The sequence below is a fragment of the Portunus trituberculatus genome, chromosome 19 (genome assembly GCF_017591435.1).
Source record: "Portunus trituberculatus isolate SZX2019 chromosome 19, ASM1759143v1, whole genome shotgun sequence".
Lineage (NCBI taxonomy): Eukaryota > Metazoa > Arthropoda > Malacostraca > Decapoda > Portunidae > Portunus > Portunus trituberculatus.
In genome coordinates, this window is record NC_059273.1 from 8738436 (window position 1) to 8758323 (window position 19888).

Here is a 19888-nt window from a genome sequence, read left to right on the forward strand (position 1 = left end):
CAGTGCTTCAATACAAAGACATGCTTATCTAGAGAATGACTCGAGCACCCTTTCAATGTCCCAGTACTAACAGTGTAAGTACATATCTATTTAACAAGACTATGAAGGGAAGGACATTACCATTATCACTGGCATTGGCATATATTGGAGGGACTTCTTCCATACTGGGGGACTCGAGTGTCATCTTTGAAAGCTGGTCTGACCTGTTGTGAAGGAAATAACAAATCTTTTGAACAACAAATAAAAAAAAGCATCTCCATGATGTTTTAATCCCTCATAAGGTGATTGAAACAGTATTCCTTTACCATCCATGATCATCTTAGAAAAAAATGATTACATGGTGTAACAAAATTTTTACTTTTTTTTTGTCTTTGGTCAATTAATGCTATTTTCTATTACCTTTCATCTAAAAAACGAAGAATCTAATGCTTATTTTCTTAAAACTTTGATTTTTATAAACTGGCCAGCGATGTTTTGAAATCCAGACAGATTCTACACTAATTTGGTGAAAAAAAATTAAAGAACTTTCTAGATGACTCCAGAACCTTCAAAACTATTCTTTCCAAACGTTTCATGAACTTCTGGAACATTCTTGCAATGTATATGGCAGTATAAATGCAGGGAACGTATGCTCAACAGGTCAGATCACTTCTAGCCGTTAATGTGTAAACAAGTCGATCGTCATCAGTCATTACTATCTGCATTCATCAAGCATGGCATCCAGAGGTTGTAAGCATCCGGCAGACACATTTTGGTACGTCTGTGGCGAGTTTATCAAAACTAGAGCTAAAAAGTACTCTCTGGAAAAATCACTGAAAATGCGCGAGGCCTACAATGCATATTTTGGCATGCCTGTCGGAGATCAGGACAAACCTGGGGCACCTCATTTCACCTGCAAACTCTGCAAAAGAACTCTGGAAGGTAAGGAAAACACTAATATATATATATATATATATATATATATATATATATATATATATATATATATATATATATATATATATATATATATATATATATATATATATATATATATAGTATATACTTTATTATTTTAACCTATCCTATTACACTGAGTTGAATTGTATCTGTATTTTTATACTTATGTTTTCATTATGCTTTTTACAGATTGGTACAGAGGGGAAAACAGAGCTATGAGATTTGCAATCCCCCGAATTTGGAGGGAACCAACTGATCACTCAAGCAATTGCTTTTTCTGTATGGTAGACCCTTCCAAACATCGAGCAAGCAAAAATGCGCCTGCTATCATATATCCTGACCTTCTGTCATCCATTGCGCCAGTGCCACACTGCTCTGAGCTCCCCGTACCCACTCCTCCTAAGAGAGAGCAGCAGTGTTTACAAAAGGAAAGTAGTTCAGAAGAACATGACGACACTGATCTAGAGTTCAGAGATGCAACTGATGAGAGAAATCCATACTACCCCAGCCAAGAAGACATCAATGACCTGATCAGAGACCTTGGCCTCACGAAGTCAAATGGTGAGCTTTTAACGTCGAAACTCAAGCAGTGGAATCTGCTAGATGAGTGTGCACATATCAGGTCAGAGAAAGTGTCACCAGCATTTTTCAAGCTTTTTCACTCGTCAAGATGAGCTTTGCTTTTGCCACAATGTGACCGGTCTGTTTCAGGCAATTACCCTTAACCCCAAAGAGTGGCGGCTCTTTATCAACAGCTCGTGCAGAAGCCTCAAAGCAGTGCTGCTTCATAACGGCAATATGTACCCATCCCTCCCCCTCGCCCACTCTGTCCAGCTCAAAGAGGAATACAAGAGTGTCAAGATGTTGTTAGATGCCTTGAAATATGAAGAGTACCGTTGGGAGGTTATAGGAGACTTCAAAATGGTGGCTTTCCTGATGGGTCTCCAAAGCAGCTTTATCAAGTATCCTTGTTATCTTTGCCTTTAGGACAGAAGAACTACTCATTTCTAATGTGTCTATTGTATCACTGGTGTAATTCTAGAATAAATAAATGCTATACTATAATTACATTATATGTCATTTTGTAACTACTTTGTTCAAGTCAAACTTCAAATTTGCCACTTTGTCCGTATGAAAATGGATAAATTTAAAAAATGTCATTATCCTGGACACAAAAGCAAAATTAGAAATGAATATAAGTATTTTTTCATGTTTTCTAGACATAAGCAAATAAGAAATAACAGTTTCAACTCAAGAACAAAAGCTTTGTTACATGGTGATATTATGACAAAAATGCTTCCATGCTACCATGTCCATATATGAATTTCAATTATGCCATGTTAAATTTCCTTCCTATTTATCTATCCATATATTCCTTCATATATTGTTCAATTTCTTATCAAACTACGAGAAGGTTCATCCTACCTTAAGGCCATTTTTTTCCATTCTACTCCCAACATGTTAAACTGAGATTCTAAAAAAAATCTACTTGATATAAGGGGTTTCTAGGAGTTGCTGAAAAAGTTCAACACAATCATGCAAGTTAGTGTAAAACTGGTCACTGACATCAAGAAAGAAACAAGTGCAATTTTTCATTAAAATAATAAATACACAAATATATACACAAAAATAATATCTATAGCATGTGGAGGATGTTGAAGAAAATAAAACTTGTGTATCTACAAAGCAATGTATCTCCCAAACAGCTTATACATGAGTAAGACACATTAAGAAAACAACTTAGTTTAAATGAAAATTTAAAGTGAGAGAAAGAAAAACAGGATTCATGTGTTGAGATGAGAATTTTTCTGAGTAACAACCATCCCATGACCATATAATTATTGTGCCCAGCGTGTATGACCTACCCAACGCTCTTCAGCCGCTTGTACTCGTGGACACGGCTAGCGCTTGGCTCAACTCCTGGTGGTATATCATCAGACTGAGATTTCCTTTTCACTGACAAAGTGTCACCATACAGCCTCACTCTCACCATAGGGGGACAAGATGCCTGGATGCCCTGCAGAAAATTAATTAAAGTTCTTGAAAATGCTGGATTGAATAAATTTTCCAAGCACACTTTTTCTTCAAAACCTATTGTGTTAAGTACCCAGAAGATTAATATCTATGTATATCTGAACATTTATGGATGGAAGTTCAGAGTGCTCCTTCTTAATCCACACAATTTAGGCAACTTTATTAATCTGCTAAAGGAGTTGGACAAGAATCACACCAATTGCACAAGTAGATAGTGTTTGCAGACTTTGCCCTCATCAGTGTCTCACCTTGAGGTATTGTTTGCAGCCACTGGTGTCAATGTCTTCGGGAGGAATAACATACAAGAAAGTGCTGCTCATCCACACTATCTTGATGGGTTCTGAAAAGAGATACTAGTAGTGTTACTCAACCAACCACATACAGCATGAAGATAAGTCCAATGAATTATAAGCATTTCTAGCAAATATCTAGAATGTATCATAGAAAATCTGTCTTTTTCATTAATCAGTGTACTCACTCATCATGTTAAAAAGTCCATGAACATTGCCCACATTCCACTCCGCAGGACAGTCCACACAAAATATTCGGCTTCTGTCTGTCTGAACTAAAATAAAAAAAGAAAACAAGACTAAATCAGGCACTGGCAGTCTAAAATGAAGAGCATATTCAGTATAAAGAATGACTAAAAGTGAGAAATAAGCATATATGTTCAAAATTCCTTGAGTGCTTCACATCTCATACTTCCATCAGACTCACCATCTGGACCCACCAGGTTGAGGAAAGGAATGTCATGGGAGTTCATGTTATTCAATCTGCAAAAGATATGATACATACATGAAAAGACCAAAAAGAATTTTATAAAATATGCAGTAAACACAATTTAAAGGAGTTTCTACAAGACTGTCTCTCCATTCTGCCAATGGAAACCTTAAAACTTCATTCAATCCTGACATTCATAAAGCATTTTACCTGCTGGAAAATTGAGACAAATGTTTTGATCTGATGACAGACTTGTTCTTCCAGTTGCTGCCATCTGTTGTAAGAATAAGAATGATATGAGTCACAACCATTAATCATCACCTACACTTCCAATTTTCTACTTAAGGTGGCATGAGGAAGGTCCACACCTACACAGAAGTAATAGGAGAAAATGGATCACAGCCTTCAAGCACTTGAAGCCAGACCAAGATGACAAGATACAATCTACATTTCATCAAATCACTTTCATTTCTTTATATGCTGAAAGTTTGAATCATCATTTCAAACGTGAGTGCAGATGATTCTTGATTAATAATTTTGTAGGGTCTAATAGCAACCTGAAAAGAAGAATATCTCATGAGAATATCACACTTAATGTAATCAGTAATTCTAGTGCAACAATTATCACCGTCACTTGCTGGCTCAAGTGGTGTTGTTCTCACCCAGCTTCTTCACCATGGTAATGAAGCACACGCCTGTCATGAAGGCATCATACCCTGCATCATGCGCCTGGCCATGCCTGTCCAGGCTGTGACTCTCATATCCTTCTTCAACAATGAAGTCTGGTGGATTGAATTTACCACAGAGTTCACTGTACAGGATGCCAAGTGAGGTGATGGGAATGTCAACACTGGAAATAAACAGGATTAGCTTACCACATGTCCTCATTACTCACAGTATGGTCTACATGAGTGTTCTGTGTCAGTCTCTCTCCAGCAAAGACCATAAGGATGATGTCACAAACTAACTTATTGTGATTATGTAAACAATGAAGCTACCTTTTAAAGTAACCTTAACTTACATACCAGAATGGTGGATCCTTGGCAAGGAGTTTGGTGTCATAGATAGTGGGAAGGTTTGCCTTGACAACATTCTTGAACTGCTCTAAGGTATCAGGCAAAGGCTGCACTGTCTTCTGAATCAAGTGTAGCAAGTCCAGCATCATGTTGTGGCCCACCAGAGGCTTGCCACTCTCCAGCACCTTGCGGATCACGTGAGTGAAGCCCACCTGACAAATACAGACCCTCAAAACATATGTTTCACAAACTCTTTATCATGATAGATAATCAAAAAGAGTATCACAAAGAAAACTTATTTATAAAATTCCAGGAAAACTTTGTATAGTCAAACCTTAAAATACAAAACTACTTGGTATAAAAAGTAACCAATAAATACTTCACTTCCCACAAAGAAAATGTTAATGACCAACCTTTTCATCCAATTTTCTTTCCCTTTCCTCCTCCAAAAACTTTAATCTGGCTTCAGGAGAGTCAAATTTACGGATTTCAATGTTCCTCTCCTGGTCAGTTGTCAGACTGCGTATGAGAATGTTTTTATATTTGGCAGCAATATTATTATACAGTAGTTTGCGGAAAAATCCAGGCAATGTTCCACCTGGGAGCACCAAAACCTCTTGACTTTCATCTTCTAAGAGGGCATCTATTTTTTCTTCTGTCTCTTTCAAAAATTTTCTTGCCTTTTCTTCTGCAACCTGCAAGGTAAATGCACTGTCACACTTCAGAGATAAGATAGCAGCAATAAAATGTAATCATATCTTTCAAGCTTGTTTGCCTGAGTGTGTGTTATCAGTTAGAGTTGCTAGAATTACTTGATTGAATTATAATGAGTGACTATTGCCTATGGCTAATATGCATCACTTATTTGTTCTGTGCACAGACTGAAGTGCATCCATGATGATGGATAATAGATGCACCTTTAACAAGAAGTGGTCCTGCACGAGGGTTACATGTTAGGGCCACTAACTACCCTGTGTATGAAACAGTTCTATTCTTGTGTTAGAGCTCCCCTACTTTCAATAAAAAGCCTCTTATGATTGTGTTATTAAAACATTCTTACTGCATGCACAATTACAACCATGCAATGGCTAGTTGTCACCCACAGTCTATCGGATAACCTTTTTTTATCTGTGGAACAAAAAGGGTTATCTAGATTAAACACTAAAACTAAGTTGCAGTTCATGAAATAATAATATATACAAGTTAACAGTGCAGACGGAAAACTATCGTACTGTCTTCCTAATCTTCAACTCCTCCAGTATGTTAAAAGTGAAACATTATCCTGCTAACCTTTACTGGTGAGGGAGGGAATGGTTCTAGTGCCTGACTGACAAACTCTCCTCTTTTCTCTGCTTCCTCCAGTATTGAAAGGTAAGGTAATCCACCTAAAAGTAAAAACACATTAGCTGTAAAATATAAAAAGGTTATCACATAAATTAAAGATAAGTTCAAAAGCTTATGTTAAGTTATGCCTACTGTGTATGTGAAAATATAAAGCTAAAATCAATGCCACACAATAGGAGGGAAGAAATTGGAACTCCACACAGACAAAAATAGCATATAGTAGACGGTGTGACAAGGAAGAGTAACAAACACCCAAAATAAGAAAAAAAAAAAAAAAAAGGAAGAAATACAAACATACTTTTAAATAATTTGTTGAAATCAAATCCATTGTCTGCTAGGAACTTCAGGCTAGAGTTGTCATAATACAGCATGTCTCCAGTCTTCCCCAGCAGATAGAAGCAGAAAGTGGCGTGTGAATACCTGCGAGAGAATGTTCAAAACAAATACAGTAAAGATAACACTTCTGGAGTAACACATGAAAACAGTCTGGTCATATATAAAAGAATGAAAAGGATGAGAATGCAATTGAAATGTATGGGAGGAGATAATTATAATGTATGGACTGGAGTGAAATGAAAAAAAAATGAGAGAACTAAAGATGTGAGACCAATAGGTATCAGAAAAGAAAGCCAGCAATAAGCAAAACAACATGATAATTATAATTAAGATAAGAACAAAGAAATGGAAATATCAAACTAATACACATTCGTTACAAATTCAGTTGCATAAAAAATCAATTACTTACGATGATTTTTCCTTTATATAACGAAAGGCTGATATTCCAAACTGAATCATTCCAAAGTCTTTCGCTGCTTCACGAGCTTTGATGTATCTAGGGAAAGAAAGCAATAATCAGGAAAATATGTAATGCTACAAACCATCTTCATCAATAAATTGTCCTACTTTCTTTTAAAATCTCTATTTATTAAATATTAACCTGATTACCAAATCTATTCAATTCATTTAACAAAATATTTGAAACAAATTTTTGTATTTATCATTTATTTTATTTATTTATTTTTTATTATCTTAGTTGCAAGCCACGGGAAATAGCCTAGCCTACAAACTAACATGCCACTTATGTATATTTTTGAGCCAAAAACCAAGGCACAAAATGATGAAATTTTTCCCTCACCTTTCCTCAATAGTATCAAGCTCACAGTATCTTGAGGTTTCCCTGCGCCGCAGACCAGTGAACTCTGCATCAATAGCTATAAAATCTGCCCTCTCCACTGCTTGGAGGATGCTGGGAAGAACTTCCTTGAAATCTAAAAGAAATAACACACAGATCAAGTCACATCTTCAAATTACAATACTTTTTCTTTGATACTCTGAGTATCACACTTTAAAAAAGAACATGTTTGACAGCAGGTAAGGCACATGTAGCTGTTCAAATACATCCTACAACCAGTGCTAATCCAGATTCTATAGAAGCAGCATCTGTGAGTAACTGTTCCATCAGGCTTCATGTAGCTTGTTGTTGCCTGATGTAGGATGCTTGTAATTTTGCCACTGGGCTTTAACATGGATCACCATAAGTTGAAAATGGAAAAAAAGTAGGGAGGGTCAGTGATATGTATGGTGGCTGATCTTGGGGTGACCCTCAGACTCAGTTAGCAACTTAAAATCTCATTTGCTACCCTCCAGACAGGCAATGTTACACACAGTAAAGTAAGCTCAGGATCCCAGATAATTTTCCTTCAAGCAGACAAACTACTGCAACATAGAAGTTTGTTAAATGATGTTAGTTTAAACTGCCAAACTTGTTGGGATGAGGAGGAAAGAAATAATAAGATATGTGTTAAGCCACAATTTCATGAGTCTTATGATACCATAATGTGAGATTTGGAGGTGGAGCCACCCCAATTAACAAAAGGTCAAGATAGCATTGCAAGGGTATGAATTTTTAGGCATTTTCACAATAGCAGTGTTTCTCTCCTTACAATTTTGAAATTTCCCTACACCCTAAAATCTTGCTTTCCCATCAGGTCCCGAAGCTTGTTAATTTGGGAGAGGTGCTATTAAAGCCATATTACATGCACGCCCTGCAATTCTTGGATATTTATGGCAAGGTCACCAACCTTTCTATATGACATGTAGGTTTCATGCTTGTATCTGATACATCTTTATTATAAACCTCTACCTTTCTTTCTGATATGCATGTTAAACAATAATTTTGAGCTATTATTCTTCAGATCTCAATAAATCTTTGTAATACAGCCACACCAGATACAAGCACGGAACTCACATATCATGAAAACATGAAAGAAACAGCATGGCAAGTGAGTAGTGTGTCTGTAATAGCACTCAAGATTGTAGCAGTAATCTGAGATTTTCTGAGTTCAGCTGTTTAATTTTTTAGGTGTTTTCTTTAGGTTAGGTTAGGTTTATATTTGTTTAGGATAATGTTCTAGTGGGGGAAAGTCCGTGGGGGGAACAGCACCAACCACGGCAAAGATAAGTTATTTTAGAAGAATTCGGAATATTAAATGGTGGATGGTGGGAAGGGAGGGGGGAAACACACTTATTATAAATAATTAGCCACCCCTTCCCTCCCAGCATAATTCATGGGGCTTGCCACCAAGAGGCAAGATACAGATGAAAACTACACTTTTAACACATCACAAGCACTGTCCCTTTCCCAACGTCACTGTCTCACCACTGCTCTCCTTGGCCCCTCAGCACGTCAGGCCCAGCGCCCCTCAGTACTTACTCTCAGTGGTGACCTCCATCCTGCCCAGCGTTCCTCGAATATGTGTTCAGTGTCCTGGGGGTGGCGTGCCCTATGGAGCTCCCTGTGGTCGTCTCCTGCCAGCACACAAATTGACAGGGCGGGGGAAAGGAAAGGTGGGATTACCGGATGACGAAGCCGAGAGATAAACAAATCATAATAACACATCAACTTAAAAGCTTTCAAGACTTCGTAAAATGTTATGATCAAGGGCACTATTCCTTTAGCACCACTATCTCGATACTATTTCTAAGTGTGTGTGCCTGAGAAGTACAGTCTGAGTGGAGTGTAAAGAAAGGGTTTGTTTGAATTGACCTACTCAGCCGTCTTGTTGTTGTGCGGCGCCTCCTCCTCCTCCTCTTCTTGTGCCCAGTGCTCACTCTTGTGCCTTCTTGTTCGTTCCCCGTTTTTATTCAATTGTGTTTTGTTGTTTTTTTTATTCCTTTCTGCTTAATCATTTTTTTCCTTCGTTATTTCCTTCTTTCCTTTACTGCGTTCCCCGTTTTTACTCGCCTCTACTGTGTTCCTCTTGCTTTTTCCCTCCTTTCTGCTTGATTATTTTCGTTCGTTATTTCCTTCTTTCTCTTCGTTCCTTTCTTCTTTTCTTTTCTTTGTTATACTTCCTTTTTCCTTCTTTGCTGCTTCCTTTTATCCTTCATTAACTATTGTTATTATTTATTTATCTATTTATTCGTTTTTGCTTTTCCTGTGCTTCGTTTATAATAATCTGCTTTGATCTTTTTATTTATTTTTTCATGTTTACTTAATCAACCTTTTTTTTTTATGATATACCTGACATCTGGTGCAAAAAACAAATATTCATTGTTATGTTTGTTCTGGCGGCAGGAGAGTGTGTGTGTGTGTGTGTGTGTGTGTGTGTGTGTGTGTGTGTTTTAGAGCTGGGCAAGAACCGGTTCCAGCAGTTCCACTAGGAACTGTTGGGAACCGCTTCCAAGAATTGGAACCGGTTCCGCTTTAACGGTTCTACATGAATGCACATGGTAGATACACATGCTTTAAAAAAATATCACAAATAGTATGCTATAAAGTGCTTATATTATAAGAATGTTATCATTAATATTATTTAGGAATCCATGTAAATGCCAGTATCTACAGATGAACGAAGTAGAGTATAATACAATCATGTGTATTGCAGGCAGGTTGTATCCATTATTCAAAGAAATTGCACGAATAATATATAAAAGTTCGTTCATACTGCCAATAGCAGGCACCGATTTAGTGTTGCCATATCACCATTTCTTTGTGCTCTGATTGGTAGATATCCTATGACGTCACAACATAGGCCATATATATATATATATATATATATATATATATATATATATATATATATATATATATATATACACTCAAAACTAAACCAAAACACACTCAAAACACCACGCAACACCTCAAAATGTCCCCAAATACACCTAAAACTCACTAGAAACACCCAGTACATGCCAAAATCACCCTGAACCACCTAAATATACACACAAACTATTTAGAATACTCAAAACTAACAAAAAAAAAAAAAATAGACACATAGAACCAAGCAACACTTCAAAAGGCACCAAAACACGCACAACACTCTCTAGAAACACCACTATACGCCAAAATCACCCCCACACATACCCAAGCCATTTAAAACACTCAAAACTAACATAAAACACACTCAAAACACCATACAACACCTCAAAATGCACCAAGACACACCTAAAACTCACTAGAAACACCCATTATAAACTAAAATCATCCCCACATACCTAAACCACTGAAAACACTCAATATCATCCCCTACCACTCAAAAAGTCATGCAATCCCTCAAAATGCCCTCAAATACACCTAAAACTCACTAGAAATACCTAATATTTACTCAAATCACCCCCACACACATCCAAAAGACTCTTAACACACTCTCACACAGCTTAAAACACAATTAACCCAAAAACACTCAAAACACCACACCACCTCTCAAAATGCTCCCAAAACACTCTCAAAACATGCAAATACTGAAACACATCTCAATTCACATACTCAATACGTAAAATATACCTAAAAGATCTAAAACACATTGAAAACACACAAAACGCACCAAAAAAACATACTCATAACTCCGTGCAACACTAGTGAATACACTTGAAACACCCCAAATATATCCCAAAACCAACAGTATGCGTTATAAAGATCGTTAAGATTAAAAGGAACACTTACCTAAATATTACACCTTGGTTCCCTCTCCTATTCTACTTCTATTTCTCATTTTTTTTCACCCTCCTCCATTGTTTCTTATTCGTCTTTCTTCTATTGCTTTCATCTACACACCAAAGCCTAGAAACACATGAAAACACTAGATGTTAGACAAAATATTGAGGGAATGGAGGGTGACTTAAGTATTGTGGCTTAGCTGCTCCTCCTCTTCCTCTTTCCTTTCTCCTTCCTTCCTTCTTATCCTCCTTTATTTCTCCTTCTGCTACCAATATCTACACACCAGAACCTAGAGACACACGAAAACACGTGGAAATCACTAGATATTAGGCAAAGTATCGACGAACTGGGGTGTTGGAAAAGAGGCGCCAGCACGGGGCTATGATGAGTCACCACCAGGGCTGTGGTCATCAGAGAGAACGGGAACGAGGGTAACTCGGCTAAATTACGTAAATAATTTGATTTAAAAAATGACTTTTAGAAAAAACGAAGCCATGGCCGAATGTATAACATTTTATGACGTGATAAATACTTAAACTAATTTTCAAAATATCAAAATATCTCCAGCTCAACTAGTTTTAAAAAAATGTCTAAATTAATTACGTTAAAAGTATAAAACATTTTCAACAATAACTTTCCTAAAACGTCCTGGAAAGTCAAGTCATTTTCACTTGGCGAGTATTTTATCACATTTCACTGAGTCTGACCTATCTTTTAAGGCATTCTACAGCAAGTTAGACTGAGAAGCAGAAACGTGAGCAAACAGAATAAAGAAAAATAAGACTTTTGTTCAACAGCACCAAACCCCACTTCAAAGTCCACATATTTCACTTAGTGGATTGATTTCACACTTAAAAGAGCATAGATGATTCTTTGATACCATAAAGGCTCACTTATAGCTTTAAATAAAAAAAAAAGCTCAAAATAAGAAATTTAAATTTTTGACCGTTAAAAAGCCTTTAACATACACCAAAAAACACCACTAAACGCTACATGTTCATCCAATACAGGCGCGGAAAACACTTTATACACAACAAAACATTTACAGAAACCATAAAAATATACCATGGAAGTGTAATATTACCGTTAGGAAATATTTGAAAAAAAGTATTTGACCCAGCAGGCTGCTACTTTTGCACCTATACACAGTAAACAGTTAGGTACAGTACATTCCTTATGGATAATAGTACAGTAATGCTTTGGAAACTGAATGTGAGCAGAACCTATAACACAGAGATGTGTTGGAGGAATAATGCTGTAGTTGTTCACCAGAAATGAAGATGACCACAGAGGGACATGATGCACAGGATAAGAATTATGAAAGAGAAAAAAATATATATAGTAGCAGAGAGAAATATCTACAAATAAGTGAAAAAGCTCAGACAGTAGAAAATTTTATACATACAAAACAGGAAAACAAAGACACAATCCAATTCACCAATATAACTCTGTCCAAGTAGTGTATCAACTGTACCATGACTGTACCATGTTATATTTTCTGTGAGTATACCTTAAAAATTTTCTTTGATCAAACTTTTACAGTTCACCATAATTCAAAGTCATCAAAAATAGCAAATTATTTAAGAATTTTTAGCAATCTATATACAGTAGTACTTACCAGATAATTCAGTAAAGAAACACTTTATTCTGGTAGCTATACAATACATCAAAAGATAAAAAACTAAGCTTCCATGCCACATATGCTATAAGTTTTTTTTTTATTTATAAATGTTTTGTACAACTTGAGAAAACTACCTTTACTGCTACTTTGGTTTGAGAAAGTTGTCTCCCTACATGTGATTCATCTTTTGCCAGCACCACACTGCTTGAGCTTTGAACTTAACCTATGTAAATACACTCCTCTATGTCTTGAGTATATAGTATGAAAATGTGAATCTTATCTTTGGAGAAATAAATCAATTAGATAATAATAATTCAGAACACCATGGAACAAATTGAAAATACAGTTATGATACAATAGTAATGTTGAAGTAACGTAAAGAACATAACAACTTAAGAGAAGCTACAAGGATGCTCTAATCCCTAATTCACAATATAGTAATATGAAGAAATGGAAAGTAACTTAGTAAGGCAATTTTTTTTTTTTTACTTTTCCTTGTTTCTTGCCCCACTCTCTCTCTCTCTCTTAAATAAGTTTTGTTATACTTATTGGAACTTGAATACTAGTAAAAACTAGTAAAAATTTCTTACCATAACAATGAAAAAAAATTGAATCACCTCAGCCTGATTAATTCAATAACATTCTTCTCCCGGCACTCCTCAATCGCACACAGCTGCACAAATTCATCCTGCCACAAGAAAGGCATTTGCTTCAGTACTGTCAAGTTTTGATTTTGTATTGTACTGTATACAATGTAAGATAAAATCTGCAACTTTTATATGAAACAAAGGAGTTCAGGGCATGAGTTAAGCCTTGCGTGCCGTAGTGACAAAAGCAAGGCCTTCTCCTCACCTCTCCGTTACTACAGTAATCATTGATGCCGTCACACATGCGCTGCTTCGGAATACCACTGCCACCGCTGTGGGAGAACTGACTGACTGACTGACTGATTGTTGTTCCTCTTCCGTGTGGGGGTCGTTTGCAGCTCTGCCACTATTGCACTCTGTGGGTGAAATGCTGGCTTTGTATTTTAACATCACTATTATTCATGGTTTAGACTATCGTAAGGTAAATTTAGATTGACTAGATGGTGTTTTAAGAGAGAGAAACCCTAGCAGTAAGTTACCACAATGCAGTTCATCTTAGCTCTCCGTGTTTCCTTGAAATACAAGTAACCGACAAACAACAAAATTTACACTCCCACACAGACAGTCAAAGGTCCTCATTAATGTTGCCTACAATAAGCAAGGTTGCTCAATTTCATCCACCTCTATGTACATTGCGAATCACATTAAATATTTGTCATTATTTTCATCTTAATGTTCTCCGGCTTATGTACTGTGAATTAACCCCACCCACACACAAACCTACCCACTCAACGATCACTTCCAAATTATCGATCGTGCCTACAAAATACCAAAACCATTGTTCAGTTTACTGTCCATATCAATTTGGAACACTGCCCAACCTGTTATATTGGTCAACAATTTGAAATCATTGAACCTATCTTTGTCAAATACCCTTGGATACTGCCAACATGAAAAACCTCATAGTACCAATAAACGCACTTACAATTCACTACAAGCACACAGTATGCACCAATACTGACACCACACCACAAAACACACCATACACAACTGACACACACACAAACAACTTAAATCACTCAAAACTAACCCAAAACACCCTGCAAAACCTCAAAATATAAAAAGCTCACCCAAAACACATTACAGACACCCAAGTTACCAATATCATCCCTACACAAACACACACACACACACACACACACACACACACACACACACACACACACACACACACACAGTGAACACCACTACACTAAACTAGCTAAGCTTGCTCCCGACGCGGCGCCGAAGCCCCCTCACCTCCTGAGGGTAAGGCTTGATTCACACTATCGCGAAGTTCTCGCTTCGCTCTCGCTATGCTCTTGCTCCGCTCTCGCTCTGGTCAAGGTCCTGGTGCATTCACATGTACAGTCTGCTCTCGCTCCGCTATCGGTCCCATCCCTTCCTCTCCTTCAACACTAGTGGAAGTCACACCACCAGTGACGGAGGATGAGTGACTTTTCTCTATCTGATTTGGTAATGATCGCTATTCCACTTAACGAAGACGAAGAAAGAAAGCAAAGAAGGAGGTGATTGTTGCTTCAAACTATGCTGAAAGATAGAAAGAGTGAAGGAGAGTTCCATACTTTATTTCCTCATCATATTGATGATGAGACAAAATTTTTTAATTACTTCAAAATAAAGATTGCAACATTTGAAAAAAAAAAAATACTCCAAAAAATTGAGGATGAAAACAACATGATGTAATTAACTTTTGCATTTTTTTCCAGTGTACTCATATATGTATATATGGTCTAACTGTAAAAATTATTCTTATATCAGTGATAAATAAAATTTTAATCTCTATTTAATTATTTACCTATCTTTTGCATGATCCCATTGTAGTGTTTTTTTTTTTTCTGATCCTCCATGTTTCATAGGATGAAGGGCAGAAACATTTCCCCATACGAAAGCTAAATCACGACTGGAGCAGTAAAAGTCCCACCGCCGGAGACCCCAAGGCACCCAGCCCAGAGGTGAAGGAGCTCCGCACCCCGAACGCCAAGGCACCGCGGACCCCTGAAGACAAGCCTTCCCGTACCCTAGAACGCCAACTGTCCCTGACGCCAAGCCCCCACCTGCGCCGTTATCTCCACCCCAGCACACAGAGCGGTTTCCTGCGCGCAGCCAACGCCATTCCTCCTTTGTTTGGGGGAAGAGGGGTACTGTAGTGAACACCACAACACTACAACTACAATCATCAACAGACATAAACGCCTGACTGACTCCAGTGTGTAGTGAACAACACTACACTACTGCTACTACTACTATCCACTCACCACGTGAATCAGACACCACCAAGACACACTCACTAACTCGCTTACATGACCGCTCGTCCTCTCACCTTTACCTGTTGTACATCACGCACTCACCTACACGACCGTTCGTCTCATCACCTCTACTTATCACACACACACACACACACACACACACACACACACACACACACACACACACACACGGTGGTGGTTGAAGTGTTGCACGAGGGTGGCGTAAAAGGATAAATCAATGTTCAGCTCCATCACATCGCCCCGATAGAGCCATACAACTGGTGGGTAAGCCTTGCCCCACGTCACCTCATCAAACATACCAGGTGAGAATATAAGCAAGAAGGGACAGGCGTGGGAACCTGCTGACGTAACGCGTCGTGACCTGACAGTACCTATCCTCACTCAAAGAACGGTAGTAGGTAGTAGTAGTAGTGGTAGTAGTAGTAGTGGTAGTAGTAGTAGTAGTAGTAGTAGTAGTAGTATTATTATTATTATTATTATTATTATTATCATAATTATTATTATTATTATTATTATTAAGAAGAGTAGTAGTAGAAGTAAGAAGAAGAAGAAGAAGAAGAAGAAGAAGAAGAAGAAGAAGAAGAAGAAGAGAGAGAGAGAGAGAGAGAGAGAGAGAGAGAGAGAGAGAGAGAGAGAGAGAGAGAGAGAGAGAGAGAGAGAGAGAGAGAGAGAGAGAAGAAGAGAGAGAGAGAGAGAGAGAGAGAGAGAGAGAGAGAGAGAGAGAGAGAGAGAGAGAGAGAGACAAACAAATCTTAACAGAAAACAAGAACAACAACAAAAACCACAACTTACTTTACTCCTATATCCAGGGCAGAACACGGAGATACAGGCTTGCCCGACTTTAGTGAACAGCGGCGGGCAGTCAGCGTGGTGCAAAGTGTAGGTAATCTGCGCCGTGAATTGACCGCCCACAGCCTCCGCCACGTCCACCTCATTCTGCCTGTCGTCACCTGGGAACGAAGCGGGTAATCAATGATGAAGGACACTTGTTATAAGGGCCCACTGACACTGAGCTAGCCTGTTGAGGGCCTCAAAACATACTGAAAAACCCAAACCCTCTTAAAAACTCAATAACATCCCAAACACACTAAGAAAACACAGAACAGGTTAAAATACCTCCAAACTCACTAGAAACACCCAATATTTACTGAAATAACCCCACACACACCCAAAAGACCACTAACACCCCCCCACCACTTATAACACTCATAATAAACCCAAACCCCACTCAGAACACCAACCAACACCTCAAAGTTCTCCCAAACCACACTCAAACATGCTAATACTCACATACACCTCAATCCACACTCTCAAAATACGTAAAATATACCTAAAAGATCTAACATATACTGAAAAAAAACGAAATGAACCCCAAAGCATACTTATAAAACTCAAAACAGCCTGCAACACTAATGAACAAGCTTAAAATACCCCAAATCTATCCCAAAACCAACAGTATGCATTATAAAGAACGTTAGGATTAAAAGGGACACTTACCTAAATATTACACCTTGGCTTCTTCTCTTATTCCACCTTTATTTCTCATTTTTCTTCATCCTTCTCCATTGTTACTCCTTCTTCTTCCTCCTACTCCTTCCATCCACGTCTGAGCCTAGAAACACATCAAAACACTAGATATTAGACAAAATATTCAGGAAATGGAGGGTGACTTAAGTATTATTGCTTTCCTGCTGTTCCTCTTCCTCCTCCCTTTCTCCTCTTCCTCTTTATCCTCCTTTATTTCTAAGTTTCTTCCTCCTTCTGCTACAATTATCTACACACCTGAACCTAGAAACCCACGAAAACACGTAGAAATCACTAGATATTAGGCAAAATATCGACGAACTGTGGATTTGGAAAAGTGGCGCCAGCCTGGGCTATGGTGAGTCACTACCTGGGCTGTGGTCATCAGAGAGAACGGGAACGGGGTGACTCGGCTAAATTACGTAAATCATTTGATTTCAAAATGACTTTTAGAAAAACGAAGCTACAGCCAAATGCTTGTTATTTTATGACGTGATAAATACTTAAACTAATTTTGAAAATATCAAAATATCTCCAGCTTAACTGGTTTTTAAAAAAGGTCTAAATTAAGTACGTTAAAAGTACAAAACATTTTAACCCATAAATCTCTTAAAACGTCCTGTAAAGTCAAGCCATTTTCACTTGGCAAGTATTTTATCACACTTCTGGGAGTCTGAGCTATCTTTTAGGGCATTCTACAGCGAGTTAGACCGAGAAGCAGAAACGTGAGCAAATAAAATAATGAAAAATAAGAGCTTTTTACAACAGCCCCAAACACCATTTCAAAGTCCACATATTTCACTCATTAGATTGATTTCACACTTAAAAGAGGACAGGCACTCTTTTGCTACCATAAAGGCCCACTTATACCTTGAAATGAAAAAGCTCAAAATTCCAAGTGGGAAATTTTGAGCGTTAAAAAGCCTTTAACATACGCCATAAAACACCACTAAACGCCACATATTTACCCAGCACAGGCGCGGAACACACTTCAAACACAACGAAACATTTATAGAAACCATAAAAACATACCATGGAAGCGCAATATTACCGTCAGGAAATATTCGAAAAAAGTATTTGACCCAGCAGGCTGGCGATAGAAGGGTGATGGCGTGGGTTGGGTGATGGCTAGGGGACCGCCTGGGGGAGGTGGCCCGGGGAAAACCCCGGGAACAGTGGCGGCAGGACATCCATATATAGTCTTTATCATCTCACCAAACTAAAATTAAGCCACAGAGAGAAATTTTGACTAGATTATATGAAATATTAGACTGGTGGCTGCATTCTGACACATGTTTGGCCTATGGTAAATGAAGGAAACAAATATGAGAGGGTAATACAGACGCCTTGCTCTTTTTGATGGTCCTTATACCATTACTTTAAAATATTTGCGTAGTTTTCACTCTCATATGTAAAGAAAACCTAACCTTAACTGAATAGCCTTATAAATACCTTTAATAGACGAAGATTAGGCAGTGTGAAGTGTTGTGGTGAAGGCTTGCTACTGCGTCTCTTGCTGCTGGTGCTTCTTGAAAACTGTCGGTAATATAGCAACTATTAACTTTATTTGTGTGTGTGTGTGTGTGTGTGTGTGTGTGTGTGTCTGGGTGTGGGTGCGGGTGTGCATGGGTCAGTATAGCCCACCGCCACAATTGTTGTCACCACCACCTCCGCTAGAAGACTACTGCCGTAGCAAAAGGTTGTCTGTGAAGACAGGACGCATGTATATATGTTTATGATAACTATCTGTTACTAAATCTCTTATTAATGAGACGCTATAATTATACAAATACCACATGTCGATTTATTGGTTTTTGTGACATCTTCCTCTTCGTTATCGTGTCCAGCTTTTGTTATTTGTCAAAGCAGGAAATATTAAATTCTATCTTGTTGTACAGCGAGTGTTGGCAACTCCCGCGAGGCAATAAACAAGGTGCTTAAAAGGCAGACTGTACTATTTTTCTCATTCTCCATTTCTACCGCCTGATATACGAGTATTTCTGACAATAAACCAGGGTGACAGGATACTAAGTAGAAGAATATAGACTATTTTCTATCTACATACACATCTATATTGTTATTTATAAACGAATTTATTGACTTATCTATCTGCCTGCCTATCCATCTATCTGTTTGTTTGTCCAAATGTCCATTTCCGTATCTATCAACCCATCAAATTACCCGCTTATCCATCTATCTTCACACAAGCATATAAATACCACCATCGCCACTACCACCACCACCACCATCACCACAACCACTGCCAGTTCCCGCATCTGCCCATTCAGTCAGTTAGACAAATAGTCAGTCAGCCAGATAGTCAGGGATTTAGTTAGTATTTTATTCATTTAATCAGTCAGTCAGTCAGTCAGTCAGTCAGTCAATCATTCCAAATATCAGTCAGTGTGTGTGTCATATTTTGACACACAACGGTGAAGCACTATCCTGTCAACACTGCTAAGCAACGGTGATCCGATACGTGGAAATGCAACAAGTGTGTACACGCCTTAATTAAAACACAAACAATATTCATACACAGTGTTACACCCGCAACCCCGACCACCGCCCCTCCACCGCTCGTCTGGTTCCGCGGCACGCAGGGTGGCCAGCCAGACAGCCAAGGTGACTCTCAGCGGCGGACTAACCTTCCTTCAAGACGTGTTTGTGTCTGTGATGGAGGAATGAACTGATGGTGGTGGTGGTGGTGGTGGAGGACAGGATTCAGGCAGGAGAGTGAGAGAGTGAGAGTGAGTGAGTGAGTGAGTGAGTGAATAAGTGAGTGAATAAATGAGTGAGAGAGAGAACAGGAAAGAATAGAAAAAAGGAAAATTAAG

The 19888-nt window shown here is 38.2% G+C and overlaps 1 protein-coding gene across 9 annotated transcripts in view; it reads right to left on the minus strand.

Annotated features, from left to right (window-relative positions):
• The window catches only part of LOC123506386 (poly(A)-specific ribonuclease PARN-like), a 28930-nt gene extending 12562 nt beyond the window's left edge, over positions 1 to 16368 (minus strand). For 3 of the 9 annotated variants that reach the window (XM_045258478.1, XM_045258479.1, XM_045258477.1), the window contains exons 1-15: positions 9100 to 9253; positions 8767 to 8861; positions 7189 to 7321; positions 6799 to 6885; positions 6352 to 6473; positions 6000 to 6094; positions 5123 to 5404; positions 4719 to 4921; positions 4356 to 4543; positions 3904 to 3967; positions 3691 to 3746; positions 3452 to 3538; positions 3222 to 3313; positions 2805 to 2956; positions 121 to 203 (exon numbers count right to left, since the gene is read on the minus strand). In XM_045258478.1, coding sequence (XP_045114413.1) covers positions 121 to 203; positions 2805 to 2956; positions 3222 to 3313; positions 3452 to 3538; positions 3691 to 3746; positions 3904 to 3967; positions 4356 to 4543; positions 4719 to 4921; positions 5123 to 5404; positions 6000 to 6094; positions 6352 to 6473; positions 6799 to 6885; positions 7189 to 7321; positions 8767 to 8785 — 1663 coding nt within the window. In that variant the 5' untranslated portion in view covers positions 8786 to 8861; positions 9100 to 9253. The other 6 variants (XM_045258482.1, XM_045258481.1, XM_045258480.1 and 3 more) reach the window with 4 other exon arrangements.
• Positions 16369 to 19888: the final 3520 nt, after the last annotated feature.